This window comes from Salvelinus fontinalis, chromosome 3 (genome assembly GCF_029448725.1).
Source record: "Salvelinus fontinalis isolate EN_2023a chromosome 3, ASM2944872v1, whole genome shotgun sequence".
Taxonomy (NCBI): domain Eukaryota; kingdom Metazoa; phylum Chordata; class Actinopteri; order Salmoniformes; family Salmonidae; genus Salvelinus; species Salvelinus fontinalis.
In genome coordinates, this window is record NC_074667.1 from 57403515 (window position 1) to 57424040 (window position 20526).

The window sequence follows — 20526 nt, forward strand, 5'->3', positions numbered from 1 at the left end:
AAGTGTTTACAGCAGTGAGCTCAATTAAATCTCCCCTCCTTCCTACTACTTGCAGGCATAGTAGTATTGAGCAGGATTGTGACGCGTCAGGAACCCCACCACAATCACCTTCTGCTGTTAGCCGCTATAATGACGAGAGTGTGTCCATGAGACGAAGACCAGGCAAGGTAGCAAGAAACTACTTTAATAACAATTTCATTCAAGAAGACTCATAATAATACATGTTATAAAAATGGTAGTTATTCAAACTTGTACTGCGGATATTCAAACTGAGGCTGTATTTTTCCACTGGGTAAAAGCTCCGTTTTGCTTTGTGACTCATTCTTCCTTTCATTTTCCCAGAGTCCTCTAAGGTTCAGCCCAAAGACCGCCATTGGACGGGGCCTTGGTTACCATGGCAGCTGTGGATCTCTGCCCAGAGAGGCGCGGGTGCAGGCTGTGCCCAGGACGAAGGGCAGTCCCATGCACACCTACAACAGTGTTGAGATCACCAATGTCTAAACTATGCAGAGCCACCAAGGATTTCAATGCAGTTTCCATTTAGCCTGAGGTGGATACTGGTGGTTGGACTCAGAATCAACATAATACCTGCTTTACGACAGTCTAAGTTTTCATCTTCATTTTTGGAATTAAAATCCTTTTCAATTTTAGAGACATTTTCTTTCTTTTGTTCTACAGTAAATGTCAATAGATCAGTGGACGTAATGCCTTATGTTTGAATCGGGATAATTCTGAAAATGTGGTAACATTCAACATTCCACATTGCAGCACTGGTGCCATGTTTCCTTTCTAATGAACATCACAACATTTCCTTATCAAGACATCTGTTGTAACATCTATCAAGAAATAATACGCTTATAATGGGTTTCCGCATATCAAACAAAAAAATATTGACTTCTGGGCATTAAAACAAACCATCCCAAGTCCATGGAGGCTGAAAGTGGTCTGTTCCTGATGTTGATGAAAATGTAGCCTTGCGAGGAGGACACATGGAAGGAAGATGTACGCCTGATGTCCTGGTTCTTTGATGTCTTTGCCCTGTTTCCTGTATCTCACTGTCTGGCCTGCCTCCCCCTGCAGGGGTCTGATGTTGGCATGCCTGGGTTTCCTGTATCTCACTGTCTGGCCTGCCTCCCCCTGCAGGGGTCTGATGTTGGCATGCCTGGGTTTCCTGTATCTCACTGTCTGGCCTGCCTCCCCCTGCAGGGGTCTGATGTTGGCATGCCTGGGTTTCCTGTATCTCACTGTCTGGCCTGCCTCCCCCTGCAGGGGTCTGATGTTGGCATGCCTGGGTTTCCTGTATCTCACTGTCTGGCCTGCCTCCCCCTGCAGGGGTCTGATGTTGGCATGCCTGGGTTTCCTGTATCTCACTGTCTGGCCTGCCTCCCCCTGCAGGGGTCTGATGTTGGCATGCCTCCCCCTGCAGGGGTCTGATGTTGGCATGCCTGGGTTTCCTGTATCTCACTGTCTGGCCTGCCTCCCCCTGCAGGGGTCTGATGTTGGCATGCCTGGGTTTCCTGTATCTCACTGTCTGGCCTGCCTCCCTCTGCAGGGGTCTGATGTTGGCATGCCTGGGTTTCCTGTATCTCACTGTCTGGCCTGCCTCCCCCTGCAGGGGTCTGATGTTGGCCTGCCTCCCCCTGCAGGGGTCTGATGTTGGCATGCCTCCCCCTGCAGGGGTCTGATGTTGGCATGCCTGGGTTTCCTGTATCTCACTGTCTGGCCTGCCTCCCCCTGCAGGGGTCTGATGTTGGCCTGCCTCCCCCTGCAGGGGTCTGATGTTGGCATGCCTCCCCCTGCAGGGGTCTGATGTTGGCATGCCTGGGTTTCCTGTATCTCACTGTCTGGCCTGCCTCCCCCTGCAGGGGTCTGATGTTGGCATGCCTCCCCCTGCAGGGGTCTGATGTTGGCATGCCTGGGTTTCCTGTATCTCACTGTCTGGCCTGCCTCCCCCTGCAGGGGTCTGATGTTGGCATGCCTCCCCCTGCAGGGGTCTGATGTTGGCATGCCTGGGTTTCCTGTATCTCACTGTCTGGCCTGCCTCCCCCTGCAGGGGTCTGATGTTGGCATGCCTGGGTTTCCTGTATCTCACTGTCTGGCCTGCCTCCCCCTGCAGGGGTCTGATGTTGGCATGCCTCCCCCTGCAGGGGTCTGATGTTGGCCTGCCTCCCCCTGCAGGGGTCTGATGTTGGCATGCCTCCCCCTGCAGGGGTCTGATGTTGGCCTGCCTCACCCTGCAGGGGTCTGATGTTGGCCTGCCTCCCCCTGCAGGGGTCTGATGTTGGCCTGCCTCCCCCTGCAGGGGTCTGATGTTGGCCTGCCTCCCCCTGCAGGGGTCTGATGTTGGCCTGCCTCCCCCTGCAGGGGTCTGATGTTGGCCTGCCTGGGTTTCCTGGCTCAAAAGTTGCAGATGACCACTAATTGAACTTGAAACCTATTCTTTGGAACCCGCCATTCACTGGGTTCTGTGTAAGTTTATCATTACATTCTATATTGTGAGAGATAACTAACTGGCCTTGTGTTAAAGACAACAGCCGTGAAGAGAATTAGGTGTGGGGGAGCAGAGCTTTCTCTTTGTTCAAATAGCTCAACTGTGGCTAAGAAGTACAGATAAAAACCTAATCAAATGTTATTTGTCACATGCTTGGTAAACAACAGGTGTAGACTAACAATGAAATGCTGACTTACAGGTCAGTTTCCAACAATGCAGAGTTAAAGGTCAAACATTTTATACAAATACAGACTACAGTTTGATATGTTTGTCATAAATATTCTTAACTTTACTGAAAGCAATAAAAGCACTTCACTTCCATGTGTCACTGTAAATATGGGGAACATACTCTATTACAATATTACTAATCAATTCATTAGAAGGTAAAGATTTAGCTATGTCTCTCTGTGTCACAGAGATTACAATGTTGTAAATGTTTGTACATTTTGCATTGCAGAAAATGAAGGACCTCAAACAAAGGAACAGTTAAATAATACCATAGTTTAGAATGTCTTCACAGGACAGAATGTCAAGAGAAATCTTTGTTTTATTATCAATAACTAAATTATCTTTACCACACATGATTGTAGCAAGAGTGCATGAGCTGTACGCAGTATGTAGAGCACGTGTCAATCTCATTCCACGGAGGGCCGAGTGTCTGCAGGTTTTTGTTCCTCCCTTGTACTTGATTGATGAATTAAGGTCACTAATTAGTAAAGAACTCCCCTCACCTGGTTATCTAGGTCTTAATTTAAATGAAAAACCGCAGATACTAGGCCCTCCATGGAATGAGTTTGACACCCCTGATGTATACCGTACAACAGTATATTTCACCACTGCATTCCACAGCCATGTCTCTGACAAGTCTGTCAGCTATGGGCGTCACCCCAGCACCCTAGTGAACACAGTCATATAGAGATACAAAGCGGGAACATTAGACTAGTTCAAACTAGTTAACTTTGGTTGTGAGATGTGGTTTGAACATCAATGGCTTATGTGTTACGGAAAACACACACTATACTGTTGACTTTGTTATGGTGTCACAATCTACTTTCAAACAAGCAATTCCCATCCATATAAAGTCAGACTACTGACAACAGAACAGAGGGGCAATTTCCATTAAATGAGAAAGAGAGTTTATATTGTATGTTTTCAAATAGATGCTTATTAAGTAATAATGTACATTGTGACACTGCTGATTTTTTTAACATTATGGAGCACTTGTGTTTAGTGTACTCAATAATAAAATATATAAATGCTATCTAAAATGAACTTTATTTCAGTTTAATATAAGCACAAGAAAATCGAGTAGTTCTAATTTTATTTTAATTTAGTCTGCTCAGGAACTTATCAGACAGGCCTATTTGGGGGAATAGAATTGTCAATACAAGTTTATTTGAGTTTTATGGGGAATTTCCAGCATACGCAATGCTCTTCATACAATCTGGACTCACCAGTGGTGCAGCGGTCTAAGGCACTGCATCTCAGTGTTTGATGCATCACTACAGACACCCTGGTTCGAATCCATCCTGGCCGTGATTGGGAGTCCCATAGGGCGGCGCACAATTGACCCAGCGTCGTCCGGGGTAGGACGTCATTGTAAATAAGAATTTGTTCTTAACTGACTTGCCTAGTTAAATAAAAAAAATGTAGACTTAAATCCAGGACACTCCAATTAGTATGGTATGTATTAATTTGTGAATGTCCATCATTAATTGTGTACGAAATTTTACGAATTGCAATTCATACAATATGTTACGAATTTACAAATGCATGACATGCTACGAATTCTAATTTGTTGTTAGCTAGGTGTCTAATGTTAGCTAGGCTAGTGGTTAGGGTAAAGTATACAGGGGGTTGGTGGCACCTTAATTAGGTAGGACGGGCTTGTGGTAATGGTTGGAGAGGAATGGGTGGAATGGCAAATATATCAAAAACATGGTTTCCATGTGTTTGATCCAATTCCATTCGCTTCGTTCCAGCCAATATTATCAGCAGGTTAGAAGTTAGGTTATTAAGGTTAGGGTTAGCTAACATGCTAAGTAGTTGAATAGTAGCAAAGTTGCTAATTATCTAAAATGCTGAAGTTGTCTGTGATCAGATTTGAACACACAACCTTTGGGTTACTAGACTTTCACATTATACGCTCACCCATCCACCCTGACTAACCACCCTACTTTCGTTTTTCCTTAAGTAACCTTCTGTCTTATGTAACCATACCAAATACAAAACGTAACATATACTAATTTGACGGTCACAGATTACTATGTTACGTCTCATCTATGAGACCAGGTTGCCTTATAAAAAGTGAGCCTACGTGCTCTATGACCAAGGAACAAAGAGTTAACGTTTTACAACAGGGGGGAAGTTGGACAAAGTTCCTGTCTAACATATTCCCTGAATTCTTTAGAGACTACCATCGCGGGAAATACACACGTTAATACATATTTCCGATTGTGTAAATAGCAGGATTACATTCTGGATATTGGGGTAGCAATATCATAATTTTGAAGACACCTGCGATACATCAGGTATTCGATTGGGAGGGAAGTCATTGGGCGTTCACGGCTGGAAAGACTAAGGTAAGGCCGTCTCAAATTGCAAATCACCTTGACAGTTTGAGCAGTGTTCAGACTGACTTTATTATATTCTCTGTGAAGTATTAGACCGTGTTATCTGATAACACGAAATCACAGTTCTTATGGCAAGATGTCAAGAGTTACAAGTGATCTAATGCCACAGAGTTTAACATGATTTCAGTTCCTCCCCACTACAAACACCTTCGCTCAAATGGCTGGCAGCGATATATTGTATTGGGATTCGGGACGGAGAATTGTAGTCAAATTGCTACATTAAGTTGGTAGTAGTCTGATTTGATCATGATGTAATACAGTTAATTGGTATATACACAGCCTTCAAAATCGTGTAAATGTTCCTTAGAAGCTAGCCCTTAATGAGTCTGTTAGATTACATTTTTCATAGAGTAAGAGTCATTGGAAAAGGCGTCTTCTGTAAGGGGGGGTTTTGTTAGGAGGCGCAACGCACGGTCTGAACATTAACATACATTGTTTAAGGTATGGTTTTGGAAGTATAAGGACCTTATTTTTCATTTCATCGAGAAATATATATATATTTTTAAGTTCAATTGATACACACCTTTCTTATAGGGATAGGGTTTCCACAAGGCCGCATTTCCATGTTACAGTGCTTGTTTAAAGAAATCGAATGGAAGATGGTGGACTAGCTGTGCTAATTAGCTATCTGCATCTCCGAACACGTGTGTAAACGGAAGACGAGACTCCACAAATGTGTCACTGAAAAATACTGTCGGCTGCAACTGTGTTAAACATGGCTTAAACCATGTACAGTAAGTGTGTGTGTTTTGCATTTGTGAAATTATTTTGATGTGACATGGAAGTAAAGGGATTTATGTTTCTAGAACTGTACCACAATTGAGAATCAATTCATGTTGAGATGGAGGATCTGTCTGTTTTGTCTTCAGAGCCAATTCGCCCTTTAAACAGAACATGCAAGGTCCTTGGACTAAGGAGTAACATTAGGCTTGGACTCAAGGTGTCGAAAACTGGATAATGTTGACTCCAATGCTTCCCAAGGTTGTGTGAAGTTTGCTTGATGTCCTTTTGGATAGTGGACCATTCTTGAAACACAGTAAGCTGTTGACCATCAAACCCAGCAGTGTTGCAGTTCTTGAGACAAACCGGTGCACCTGGCACCTACTACCATACCCTGTTCAAAGGGCTTGAAAAATCTGCTTGAAAAATCTATGGCAAGATTTGAAAATGGTTGTCTAGCAATGATCAACAACCAATTTGGTAGAGCTTAAATAATTTAGAAAGTATAAATGGGCAAATAATGTACAATCCAGGTGTGTAAAGCTCTTAGAGACTTACCCAGAAAGACTCACAGCTGTAATCAATGCCAAAGGGTATTCTAACCTATATTGACTCGGACATGTGAGTACTTATGTAAATTAGATATTTATGTGTTTTATTTAATACTCTATCAAATTGGTTGTTGATTACTGCTAGACAACCATTTTCGAGTCTTGCCATTGGTTTTCAAGCAGATTTAAGTCAACTGTATGTAACTCACCACATAGGAACATTCACTGTCTTCTTGGTAAGCAACTCCAGTGTATATTTGGCCTTGTGTTTTAGGTTATTGTCCTGCTGAAAGGTGAATTAATCTTCCAATGTCTGGTAGAAAGCAGACAACCAGGTTTTCCTCAAGGATTTTGCCTATGCTTAGCTTTTTATCCTGAAAAACTTCCCAGACCTTAACGATTACAAGCATACCCATAACATGATGCAGCCACTGCTATGCTTGAAAATATGAAGAGTGGTACTCAGTAATGTGTTTTATTGGATTTCCCTCAAACATATGTTTCTATTCAGGACAACAAGTGAATTGTTTAGAGAAATGTTTTACAGTATTACTGTAAGGTCGCCTAGTGGTTAGAGCATTGGGCCAGTAACCGAAAAGTTGCTAGATCAAATCCCCAAGCTAACAAGGTAAAAATCTGTCGTTCTGCCACTGAACAAGGCAGTTAACCCACTGTTCCTAGGCCGTCATTGTAAATAAGAATTTGTTCTTAACTGACTTGCCTAGTTAAATTTAAGTTTAAATTAAATAAAAAGTGCCTTGTTGCAAACAGGATGCATGTTTTGGAATATTTTTATTTCCTTCTTTTCATTCTGTCAATTAGCATAGTATTGCGGAGTAACTACAATGTTGTTGATCCATCCTCAGTTTTCTCCTATGACAGCCATTAACCGTTCCGCTAGCGGAACCCCTGACAACATTCCGCTGAAAAGGCAGCGCGGGAAATTAAAAAATATTTTTTAGAAATATGTAACTTTCACACATTAACAAGTCCAATACAGCAAATGAAAGATAAACATCTTGTTAATCTACCCATCGTGTCCGGCAAAACAGTTCTATTTTTGTTTCATCAGACCAGAGGACATTTCTCCAAAAAGTACGATCTTTTCCCCATGTGCAGTTGCAAAGCGTAGTCTGCCTTTTTTATGGCTGTTTTGGAGTTGTGGCTTCTTCCTTGCTGACCGGCCTTTCAGGTTATGTCGATTATAGAACTCGTTTTACTGTGGATATAGATACTTTTGTACCAGTTTCCTCCAGCATCTTCACAAGGTCCTTTGCTGTTGATTTGCACTTTTCACACCAAAGTACGCTCACCTCTAGGAGACAGAACGCGTCTCCTTCCTGAGCTGTATGACGGCTGCGTGGTCCCATGGTGTTTATACTTGCGTACTATTGTTTGTACAGATGAACTTGGTACCTTCAGGCATTTGGAAATTGCTTCCAAGGATGAACCAGACTTGTGGAGGTCTACAAAAAAAATTCTGATGTCTTGGCTGATTTCTTTTGATTTTCCCATGATGTCAAGCAAAGAGGCACTGAGCTTGAAGGGAGGCCTTGAAATACATCCACGGGTACACCTCCAATTGACTCAAATGATGTCAATTAAATTATCAGAAGCTTCTAAAGCCATGACACCATTTTCTGGAATTTTCCAAGCTGTTTAAAGGCACAGCAACTTAGTGTATGTAAACTTCTGACCCACTGCAATTGTGATTACAGTGAATTATAAGTGAAATAATCTGTCGGTAAACAATTGTTGGGAAAATGACTTGTGTCATGCACAAAGTAAATGTCCTAACCGACTTGCCAAAACTATAGTTTGTTAACAAGAACTTTGTGGCGTGGTTGAAAAATGTGTTTTAATGACTCCAACCTAAGTGTATGTAAACTTCCGACTTCAACTATACATACATGCATACATACATAGAAAGAAATGTCAAACAAAGCTAGTTTGTCTTTCCAGCTTCAGTTGGAAGGCATTGTGTTATCTGTGTTGTTGGCTAGCTCTCAAAGTGTCCTGACGTGAGAGCACATTTTCTATGCCAGGTGAAATCGCACATCATTAGCTCATTGTTATGGATGTATCCAAATAAATGTCACTAGAAATCAGCTTATGCAAATGCAGCTACTTTGTTGTTATTCTGTCTGCACTGTTTGACGTGGTTGAAGTTAGCCGTAGTTGGTTAGCTAGCAGGCAAGGGAAAAGAACATTGCCAGCCAGTATGGCAATGGAACATTTAGAGCAAACAACTAGATACAGAACATAGATAGATACAGAACAAAAAGACTGAACGTCTGGCAACCGAACAGGGCATTATCACTTAAATCTGACATTACCTTCAGTGTTGTGACATCTTATTACAGTCAGTGTTGTGACATAACATTACATTTGTATCAAGGTAGAGGGAGGTTGTGCTCTAAGCTTGGATGTACACTGAGAATGCCAAATATTAGGAAAGCATTCATAATATTTTTCCCTCAGAACAGCCTCAATTTGTCGGTCCATAGACTCTACAATGTGTCAAAAGCGTTCCACAAGGATGCTGGCCCATGTTGACTACAACGATTCCCACAGTTGTCAAGTTGGCGGGATGTCATCTGTGTGGTGGACTGTTCTTGATACACACAGGAAACTGTTGAGCATGAAAAACCCAGCAGCGTTGCAGTTCTTGATACAAACCGGTAATATGGTCACCATAATAGCATTACCGCCACACCGGCGGCCATGAGTCATAAAGGTAGTCAAACTCCACATGACTGTTTAGTCACGGTAATTAGGCTTCTCCAAGCTCTGATGCTGCTGATGGTCATTAGTAGCCTACCAAACTTGTTAACTACCTGGTACTCAGCACTCTATTGTCACTCTAATCACTCTGACATCAATGCAAATGTTATCGAAAATATAATCAAGCACTTTGTGAGCTCATGTTGCACAACATTTCTATAGGCTATGCAATTGCGTGAGAAAAAAGAGTGATGCCCTCTTAAAAAGAGGATCCCGTCAGCTAGGCCTACTATATTTCTCAACTTTCCTAATATTAAACACATTGCTTCTCTTTACAACAGTAAAGCCTACCTACCTGGCTGGCATGAAAATTAACCACAGGAAAAGCGTCCTCCATTCGCTAATTACGTGTTGCCCTTATTTTACATTTACATTTAAGTCATTTAGCAGACGCTCTTATCCAGAGCGACTTACAAATTGGTGCATTCACATTTTGAGATGAGTGCATGATAATGGTCCATTCCCAATCCCAAAAAACTTCACACATTATTTAGTAGATGTAAAAACACAATTAAATCAAGAATAGTCTGATGGGTGACAATATTAGCCGATCACTTGTGAATGATGCCCAGCTTAAGGCAAGAAACAGTGCATGCTTTTTTTTTTGCCACCTTTTTCAACTCATAGGCGCACACCTCATGTAGCCTAGCCCATAGGCCTATATGTTTTGATAAGGTTTGTATCACAACTAAAGTGGCCAAATAACTTTTTAAAATTATGCACATTAATCCACTTTACAACGGGTGTAGACTAGAGCCTAACTGGCATACATACACAGCGCGTGAGTTTCAAGTTAAGGGAAGATAATTTTCACCATAAAAATGCACCTTTTATAATAAAAGCATTACATACGTAATTGCAATTGTGGTCCCTTTTGAGAATGGTGTTTTCCTGCTAATGGAACATTTGTGCTTTAGCCTACTGCCCTGTGTGTATTGCTGCGCTTATGTGAAGAAATAGCCTAATAGTTTATCAACATTTTAAGCTAAATGTTCTGATCTGTTGCATCAAGCTCATTGCTTAAAACAGTTTTTTTGACGCTAGTGGTTGTATTCATTTGGGATCTATTGCATCCCACAACTGTCCCAGACTATGTTTTGTAATATTTATTTATTGCATAGAATAGGTCAACTTTTGCACTATGGGAGATGGTAGATTGACATACTGTAGGCTAGTGCTTTTGCTGTTCATTAGGCCTACTTATCTTGTTGGCTGACAAAGTAAATGTGGACAGTTCTTCCAATATCTTCCATATGCGCCTCGAAATTGAATAAGGACACGCTCAGTTGCGTCCCCGGTGTGTCTGTCTTCACTTGTAGCCTGTGCGAAAGACCCAAACACATGAAGGAGAGGTGATTCGGCAGGCAGCAGGGAGTTGGGAATTATAATGATTATATTCAGCCCAAGGGCACAACGGCCACTGGCTGCAAAAGGCATGGATTTTTTTAGGGGGCATTACGGCTACACAAAGGGGATGCAGTCGGGAAATTCTAGGCATTATCAAGTTCTTGTCAAATGTTGAATGAGACTGAAGTGTGTACAGCCTGTGCAGAAACAAAGCAGAGCTTATGCCTTTTTCATGCAACTTTTTAAAATCATCATTAGTCGCATCATGCAGCCTTAGAATGTATTAAAATCAAAACATATAGCCCAACATCACAACTAAAGTTACATAAACTCTAAGCATATAGTGTTAGAGTACCTGTTTCTTTGTTAAATGCTCAGCGCAGAATAGCCGCATGGGTGCACTCCTTCAAATCGTTTGGAGAAAATAGCCTTTCTATTTTACTCAGCTATGTTCAGATATATTCTTCATACTATAAAATAATATAAAATAATGCCATGGAATTCAAAGCAAATCTTGTCTGCTAAATGAACTAGTTTAGCCCACAGCCATATGGCATAGCCAGATCAGGACCTTACATAGGGACAACTCAGAGTATGCTATTCTGTTCTCCTGAAATAGACTACATTTTCTACATATGTTTCTTTAGACTTGTCTAAAATAAATAATGGATTTATTGTGATGGTGTAGGCTATATTACATGGATTTATTAGACTTATTTAAAATGTAGAGGTTCCAAAGGTCTGCATCAGTGGCTTGTAGGAAGCCAGGAGATGCTAAATGTTTTTATGTTAATTAACAGTTATCCCTGGCTGACAATTTCATGACCCCGTTCAAAGGCACTTACATTTTTTGTCTTGCCCACTCACCCTCGGAATGGCAAAAAATGTAAGTGCCATTTCTCAATTTCTCGAGGCTTAAAAATCCTTCTTTAACCTGTCTCCTCCCCTTCATCTACACTGATTTTGAAGTGCATTTAACAAGTGACATCAATAAGGGATCATAGCTTTCACCTGGTCAGCCTGTCATGGAACGAGCAGGTGTTCTTAATGTTTTGTATCCTCTGTGTATATCCTATTGTGTACATATCAGTTGTATTACTATGCATACTACCTTCCTGTAATTACTTTTTATTTGTTTTAATTTTGACTTGATTATTATTATACTGCAGGGTTGGAGCTAGCACGTAAGCATTTCACTGCACCTTTTATACCTGCTGGAAACTGTGTACGTGAGAATTTTTTGTTGTTGATGTGTGCCACACGCTAACTTACTGTTTAAGTGCCTTGAAACAGGGGACTCTGGCTTGGCATAATAGAATATTCTCATTGAGTCTGTTGTTGTACAGAATCTTGCACGATGACTGCACTTTTTGCGACGTCTGTATTTGTTGTAGAGCACCTGACTTTAGTGCAGGGGTTCTTAAACTTTTTCCAGCCTGGCACCCAAATGAGAAATTCTGTGTTTTCCTGGGACCCAAGCTTAGGAAAATATGCAACTATACATAAATATCAGTACATTTCATTACCCTTATTTATGCCTAAAACAAATGCAATATAGACAATAACAATGAAATGAAATATGTATTCATGTTTATTTTCCCCATTAAAAAAACTCTTACATCTGTCTAGGTTGGAACTGTTGCTGTTAAAATACAATACAATTTTCATTCTGAACTGGAATAAACTGATTTAACACATCACACAGATGTAGACCAGAAAACACACACACACAATCCCAATGAGAGGTGTGTGGCTGGTTGAAGTTTTCATGTCTTTTTGGGCTCTGTTTTTGACAGTGCAACACTGAGGTCATGCTCAGCCTTGAAACTGTTTCTGTACTTGTTTTTTAAGTATGTCAGAGTTGAGAACCCTAACTCGCATAGGTATGTGGTGCCAAACTGGACCAGAACTTCTACTGCTTTCTCAGTCAGGCAGGAGACCGCTTCCTGTAGATGAGCAACCCGGAACTGTGTGAGTGTATTTGCCTCTAACAGCATCTTGCTTCAATCAGTTTATTCCAGTTAAGAATACAAAATGATTACATGTATTCTAACAGCAACAGTTCCAACCTAGACTTTCTTTCAGCCTACAGTAGGCCTGAACATTTTTCATCTTCTGTACTGTTACTAGGATTGCACTATCAGTAGCTAGCTTGCTTTGGTGAACGTTATCTATTAGCTGTGTACAAGGCCAGGGGATTGCTTGAAAGAGAAACTCCCATCTATTACTATGAGAGTTAGTACTCTCTTATTTCTGCTTATTACCTGTTATAAAATGACAACAATGCCTTGCTAGCTGACTTTTCCACTGTCAGAAGCACTGTTTCCTGAAGCATTCTGCCCTGTTCTGAAAGAACTCCCTGGGTTTACCACCATGCTGTGGATGTTTGGTCAGGACATATCGTTTTATTAATTTGTTCGTTTTGAGAGACTCATTACTATGCACTTCCCCGCACAAACACATTGTGTGCGCTCCTCGTTTTAAAATGTGTATGAAAGAGGGAGAAACTCATCACTGTATATGTGTTTCATGACAATTGAGCTCAGTCAGACCTTGTGGCTAGCATGAGTCCATTTGATAACAACGGTGAGTGATGGCGAGTGGGAATGACAAGTGAGTGGCAGACAGCGGATCATCGGCTGCGTTGTATGTGTCGCGGCGTGATCTTCAAGAAAACTGCAGAAAAAATATCTGGTAAACCGCGAAGCACACAGGCACCTCCCTCTCTCGCGTACGCAGATGCCAAACTGAGCAGAGACCGCAGATGCACTTGGCCAAATCACTTCCAGTAATTAATGATTAGTAATTAAATAATTATACATTTACTCTGACACATCGCTACCCACCATGTGCGTCCATGTCCGTGCGTCACGACCCAAACTTTAAAGGCTACTTTAGTGTAATGTGATTGCTTGTCACCTTGAAAGCACACCAATAACATTGTTGCTATAGGAGGCTTTTTCATACATTCATGCTTCTGATGCTTCACTGTACCATAACGTTCATGTCAATACTTGTCTGTGCTAATGTGATAGGTGCAGTGCATGCCTTCAACTGCCATCCTTCACATTAAGGTTTTGTTGGATAGTGTGTCTTCAGTGCATATTAAGACCTGCACTGCAAAGCTGTTCACACTTTACACCACCGGTCTTTTATTTCCACCTGAAGCATCTCTTCTAGTGATCCAACAAGTCAAACCATTTAATATATTAGCTGACAGGTACGTGTGAATGGCATACATGTATTTTAGACAGTTATGCATTCAATGATTTATGTTGAATACACTTATCACCAAACATTGCATATCAGGAATATTTATTTATTTTATTTAACCTTTATTTAACTAGGCAAGTCAGTTAAGACCAAATTCTTATTTACAATGGCGGCCAAACCCGGACGACGTTGGGCTAATTGTGCACTGCCCTATGGGACTCCCAATCATGGCCGGTTGTGATACAGATTGGAATCGAACCAGGGTCTGTAGTGACGCCTCTAGCACTGAGATGCAGTGCCTTAGACTGCTGCGCCACTCGGGAGCCCAAAATATATGCTTAATGAGAAATGAATGCGCACTTCATAGGCTGTAGGTTACACACTTAGGCCAAAGTGGTATTACATGCAGACACAGCAGACTCCCAGTACAAGTTGTTGTCTTGGTATGGTCGGCCAGCTAGAGATCCATCCGAGAGTGACAGATTTCTGTGTGTTTTTGTTTAGGGGCCCTTTGCTGCATTAGGAGCTAAAAGGAATAAGTACTGTCAGTGTTTGCTGAATCCATGTTAAGTGACTCATAGCATGATATGGAGGTATCACTATGTGACAGTCATTTTGTGAATATCTACCATTTACACTGTGAAATGCTCTTCCTGACAATTACAATGTGAAATGCTCTAGTTGTAAACGGAAAAGAAACAAATGGAAGTGCCAGCAGTTTAGAATCTTCTGTTGGTTATACTATAGTAATACAACCTCAACACAGCCTGAGCAAAGTGTAGTGTTGGTTTAGCATGATTTAGGAGGGCTAGACCCACAAAGAAATGTTCAGGACATTGTTTGGGTAATATATTGTCACTCGAAATACCAACACATTCACAAAGTGAAGTATTTAAAGACAGGACAATGATAAATTACCATGGTATATATTAAGTTGCCATGCACACTACCTCCAACAATACATTTGAATGGATTTCAAATCACAGGGCTAGCCTTTAATTTGGCTTTGTAGTTTTGAGGAAGATTTCTTCGAACTTCACTACAATAGTATAGGCCTACATTATTTCCTGGTGCTTTTTGGTCAATGATTGGCTCATTCACATGATTAATTCAGCTCTCTTTGATTGGCACTATTCCAGCGGCTCTATCATGTAAAATATATTTGTGAATAACTAAAACACATGTTAATGTAACCCTCCATGAACTTCTCTGGCTTTGGCCCCCTTCCCAGCCACATTGTGTCTATTCCAGGAAGTTGTTCATTGTCATCTGATTTCAGCTAGTCTGAGCCTTTGCCAGTTTTATTGTGCTGCTACATTCCTGCTCCTTAATGTGAAAACAACTTTCCTCTCTCCCACATTGCAGGTTAGGTCTACGCTTCATCCCTTGAGCCTCTTCTACCCAGTCTGCTCTATCTGATTGTGTAACACTTCTGGTGGGTCCACGTGGGGAGGTGATGTGTTCCAGTGGCGGTCCAGACAGCTCCGGCTATGGGGGCAGCCGGTCTGGCTCCTCATATGCTCTGTGTGCCTTGGGGGTGGGGCTCATAGCCCTGGGCATCGTCATGATCGTGTGGACTGTGGTGCCCGGGGATGCTCCCCGGACAACCAAGCCTCCGGGCAACTTCAGTGTTATTGTACCAGTGGACCATGCTGGGGATGGAGAGAAGGACAGGGAAACAGCAAAGACCTCATCAATAGCCTATGTGCTGGTGGGGGCGGGGGTGGCCATGCTGCTGCTGTCCATCTACCTGGGGGTGAGGAACAAGAGGAGGGGGAGCCAAAGAGGACAGGAGACACAGGTCCCCTTTGTGGACCATGTGGCTGGGGAGGCAGGAGAGATGTGAGTGCTTTAAACAATTTAGATAATCACTAACAGTGACTTATTTTAATCATCCAAGAAGGGGTTGAAAGAGGCTTCGTTTTCACTATTAACCCATATAACCTAGTTTCTAGGATGATGCCTGCAACATGCCTCCCTTTTGATTGATAGATGTTAAAGCACCAGTTTGTCTACACTGCGTGTACAAAACATTCATAATATTGAGTTGTCTTGCCCACTCGCCCTCCGAATGACACACATACACAATCCATATCTCAATTGTCTCAAGGCTTAAAAATCCTTATTTAACCTGTCTCCTCCCCTTCATCTACACTGATTGAAGTGGATTTAACAAGTGACATCAATAAGGGATCATAGCTTTCACCGAATTCACTTGGTCAGTCTGTGTCATCGAAAGAGCAGGTGTCCTTAATGTTTTGTACTCTCAAAACTAGCACCAAATGTCATACCAGTACATACCACTAGTAATTAAGGAATAAAAGTCCATTAGAGAAAGAAAAATTGAACGCCGTGCACTTATTACCACTACTGGCCGGTGTGGCTAGTGAGGTTTACAACAATAGCAGAAACATATCATTACAAAAGCTCTTATTGTTCTGGCAATAGATGTTTTTGTGATTATGATAAGTTAGGAAGCAGTACTTAGCTATTTTAGGCTTTTCTAGTATCCTTAAAAAAAACATAATGTAAATGATGGCTAAAATGTTGCTTATTTTAAACCGCCGTCCTTGTACATTCTTTTGTAGTGCAGGGGAGCCAGCACCAGCCTACGACGTGCCCAGTTATGAGGAGGCGGTCACCAGTGGCCAGTACCCCATACGCCAGAGCAACTTACGCCACAGCACCTCCCAGCTGCCTTCCTACGAAGACCTCATCAGTGCTGTGGAAAACGAGGGGGAGGGACCAAGAGCAGTCACTTCAGAGGATGTTCCTCCCACTACTCCGGCCCTGGATCCCCAGCCCACCCCCGCCGCTGCAGCCAACCCCCCCACCCGCAGCAGCAGTCGGGCTAGCCGGATACTACGGCCGCTCAGGGTACGCAGAATCAAGTCAGAGAAACTCCATCTGAAGGACTTCCGTTTTAAAGTCCACAACCCTACTGATGTAAAGGTGACCATTGAACCCATCACGCCACCACCACAGTATGACGATAAGATGCCTGAGTTCTGACAGCGCCCTCGGGCTTGGGAGGACTACAAGCATTGTTTTTCAATGTTGAGTAAAACAACACTATTGCTGGATCAGATGGACTAATAATAATACCATTTCTGGAAAGTAGAACCATTATAACAGATGCTTTGTGAATATAGGCCCTGAACTCACATACCATCTCAGAGTAGGATTGTTGATCTAGGATCTGTCCATGCAATCTTATTCATTATGAACTCAAAGGCAAAACTGATCCTAGTTCAGATCTCCTACTCTGAGACACTTTGTGGATACACAGGCCTTGAGTCCAGAGGTCTGGCTTGGGAGTCTTCTTCCTTCACACTGAGACCAAGACACTGACATTGTTGCTTTGAATCAAGATGTTTCTCTGCTCTAACTTGACGTGTTTATTGAATTCTGCTTAATGGCATATTTATTCCAGGGCTTCTTTATGTGCACTATGCTATCTGTTTAGAACACTGTGGCTGTGTTTTGAAGATAATTAGCTATCTTATTCTTATCTTGTGCACAAATACATCTTGACATCCAGAAAATGTCCTTAACCTTTTCAGATGGAATGCATAAAATGGTGTCATAACAGTGCCTTGGTAATTGTATTGTATCAGCAGATGTGCCTATTAGGAAACAATCCATGTCATCAGTTTGTCCCCCCACACTGTGATTGCTCATGGACTACTGGAAACAAATGCCTTATGAAAATGGTAGTTTCATGTCAGTTTATACAAAGAATGGCACAACTTTTGAGAATGTGTTTTATAGTACTACTATGTAAAGGACATGCTGAAGCCAAGGAATATTTAAATACCTTTATGTTGACTGGCCTCTGTCCTCTGTGTTGACGTTTGGCAGTTGGAGAGTATTGAATGTGAATCATGAAAATGTCCGCTTTCTATAACTGCAGCAACAATGAAAGGGAATAAGTGTTGTCTCGTCAGCTTTACATTCAAGGGAATAGCAGGTAGAATACCCTGAAGTCCAAATAAACTGTAAGACTTTATCTCTGCTAATTTATCTAACCATGCACATTTTTACAGCGTTAACAGCATTTTGATAAGATTGCTTCAAGGTTTCTTTACTTATGTGGACCGTGAATGAATGTACCTTTCTCGTACTGACCCAGTTCAACTAACTAAAACCATGTTTGGGAAGATCATTGGAGAAGCATAATGTTCTTAGAATTTAACAGCAGTTATTTATTAAAGATTTTTTGTCATCTGACACTGTAGGAGAAAAAATTTAACTATTGGGCTCCCGAGTGGCGTAGCAGTCTAAGGCAGTGCTACAGGCGTAACTACAGAACCTGGTTCGAGTCCAGGCTGTATCACAACCGGCCGTGATTGGGAGTCCCATAGGGCTGCTCACAATTGGCCCAGTGTCGCCCAGGTTAGGGTAGGCAGTCATTGTAAATAAGAATTTGTTCTTAAATGACTTTCCTAGTTTTAAAAAATGAGGGGGGGGGGGGGGGGTGTACTGTATATGTACTTAGTGTAGGTGACCAAATTCAATAGATGGCACTGTATGAATGACCTCTGGTCTGTAGAATTGGTGTGCGTTTATGTGCTTGTTTCTGTATTGACACAAATTTAAATAAGTAATGAAAGGTATTGGGGTAATTGTCTGTTTTCAAAAATGTTAAATATCAATGTATTTATTTTAACGTGCAAATCTTTATTTGGGGATTCTTGAGAAATAAAATTGACTGAGTTGTTTGTGTTGTATGGATCAAAGATGCATCACAATCTCACACTGAACATTAAATATTTCAATCTTGACCTTCTCACGTTACATGTGTAAACAAACAATATGTTGCCCAGAATGTTCTTTGACCTACGGTTATATAATAAGATTGTCATTTTTTTTATATTGCCATAAATTCCTATGGCTTCCTATTTTTCCGGCTCTTAAGTTATATTTTAGCACCCTCTAGTGGTATTTTAATGAACCCACGTAAAGTGAAGGACTGGGTGCAAGTTTATTCCTGACCATGCCGTCAAACCGGGGAAATTGGGCCCAGGGATGGATTCATTACGTCTTGCAACGGAAACCATTTAGGAACCAAACGCAAGTAATCTGAGCAAACGGAACGTAATAGGCCAGGAACTACGTGCATTGCATAATAGAAACGATCGTTTTCGTTGCAAAACTTTTTCCGTTTGGAGTAAACGTTTTCTGTTGCAAAACATCGGCGTACTGAAAACCCCCTGGTTATATCATGTGTAGAGCGTAGAAAGGGAAAAAAGCCACAAAATATTGTCATCAAACTGGGGTGCGTTCAGCAAGACCCAACGTTTTGGAATTTTCAGATAGTAATACGCTATGAGGAACAAACATGCCTCTGACGTATAATAAAGAATCGACTCGGCTCTATTCGTTGCATATCTGTAACGTTCAACATTTGGGTACTGAACATCGTCCTGGTGTGTACTCATTCTGTCTTCCAACGGAAACTGTTTACCGTTCAAGAACTAAACGGAAGCAAGCAGAACGTAACCGGGAGGGACCTACCTGAATTTGACCATTGAAACGCTAGTTTTTGTTGCAAAAGGTTTTCCAATTGGAGTAAAATGTTTCTGTTGCAAAATATTTAGCAAAATAATTGGCATAATGAACTAGTAACACAAATTTTATCTGAAGTGTTAAGGAAATATATATTTTATGCACCAAATAATTCAGCATAGGACGCTAATCATAGCTTCTTATTGATTTCAGGGGTTCACATTAACCTACATAAACCTATAGTGTACACTAACTTGTAGTACACGTTTTTCCAAAAGCACAATGAGGTCCTACTTTTCATGGCTATATCTACAAATTATTCATCGAATATTCAACTTATTCTGTTATGTCGTTCTGCCTGTTAAATAGTAGACTATTAAAGACTTTTGGCAGCTGACCATAGAAATATTTGTGTAATACTTTATTATAACTTTGACAAATAACCGTTAATAAACTAGGCAAGTTATAAATGTTAACAGGCCTACATGTTTACAAATAATGAAATAGTTATTAATAGTTTAAGCATTTATAGGCCTAAGCATTAGCGGAAAATAATTACAATTCATCATAAGCATTGAACATGTATAAACATTTCTAAGCATCCATAATGGAATATTCATGAAAGTTATTTTAAAGTGTTACCCCCTAGGATTTGCTGTAATTGCAGGTGTCTGTAAGCTACTAAAATACCCAATTGAAATAATTTAACCTAATGTGACTATTAAACAATTTCATAATAATAGTAATATTTTGTGTGAACTATTCATTTAGAGATTAGGGTTTGATAACTAAATGTACTTATTTATGTTTAGCACTGCGGGGGGGAAACGTTGTAAGATCATGTTTGAGCTAGGGAAGACCGGGGCTAAATGTAACACTTTTCCTTTTGCTTATTTATGAAAATACTATTTTAGGGCTCTATTCAATCCCTATCGCGGTATGTCAGTGTTACAGCGTGTTTGGAATGTAAAGGCAATGTTCCTACATTAGCGAGTGTTGGAACATTGCTGTGGAATTTGCTTCCATTCAGCCGTAAGAGCATTAGTGAGGTCGGGTACCGATGTTGGGTGATTCTTCCACACCGATCTCGACAAACTATTTCTGTATGAACCTCGCTTTGTGCATGGGGGCATTGTCATGCTTGAACAGGAAAAGGACTTCCCAAAACTTTTGCCAAAAAGTTGGAAGCACAGAAACATATAGAATGTATGCTGTATGCTGGCATTAAGATTTCTCTTCACTGTAACTAACAGGCCTAGCCCGAACCATGAAAAACAGC

The 20526-nt window shown here is 41.3% G+C and overlaps 2 protein-coding genes across 6 annotated transcripts in view; both read left to right on the top strand.

Annotated features, from left to right (window-relative positions):
• LOC129851167 (kazrin-like) overlaps window positions 1-2812 on the top strand; it is a 443431-nt gene extending 440619 nt beyond the window's left edge. For all 4 annotated transcript variants that reach the window (XM_055917515.1, XM_055917514.1, XM_055917516.1 and 1 more), the window contains 2 exons: window positions 56-167; window positions 343-2812. In XM_055917515.1, coding sequence (XP_055773490.1) covers window positions 56-167; window positions 343-501 — 271 coding nt within the window. In that variant the 3' untranslated portion in view covers window positions 502-2812. The remainder of the gene's footprint in view (window positions 1-55; window positions 168-342) is intronic.
• Window positions 2813-2916: 104 nt separating this feature from the next.
• LOC129851168 (transmembrane protein 51-like) lies at window positions 2917-17748 on the top strand. Of its 2 annotated transcripts, none has more exons than XM_055917520.1 (3): window positions 2917-5073; window positions 15105-15581; window positions 16328-17748. In XM_055917520.1, the coding sequence occupies exons 2-3, from the start codon at window positions 15196-15198 to the stop codon at window positions 16749-16751; spliced, it is 810 nt and encodes a 269-aa protein (XP_055773495.1). In that variant the 5' UTR covers window positions 2917-5073; window positions 15105-15195; the 3' UTR covers window positions 16752-17748. The 2 variants fall into 2 exon arrangements, with proteins under 2 accessions (XP_055773495.1, XP_055773496.1); XM_055917521.1 differs by lacking the exon at window positions 2917-5073 and adding an exon at window positions 5106-5858.
• The last annotated feature ends 2778 nt before the right edge of the window (window positions 17749-20526 follow it).

What these genes read in the sequence shown, in the direction of transcription:
- LOC129851168 (XM_055917520.1), top strand. Translation starts at nt 15,196, where the DNA reads ATGTGTTCCAGTGGCGGTCCAGACAGCTCCGGCTATGGGGGCAGCCGG. An exon ending in GCTGGGGAGGCAGGAGAGAT is followed by an intron (nt 15,582 to 16,327) that starts GTGAGTGCTTTA and finishes ATTCTTTTGTAG; the next exon opens with TGCAGGGGAGCCAGCACCAG.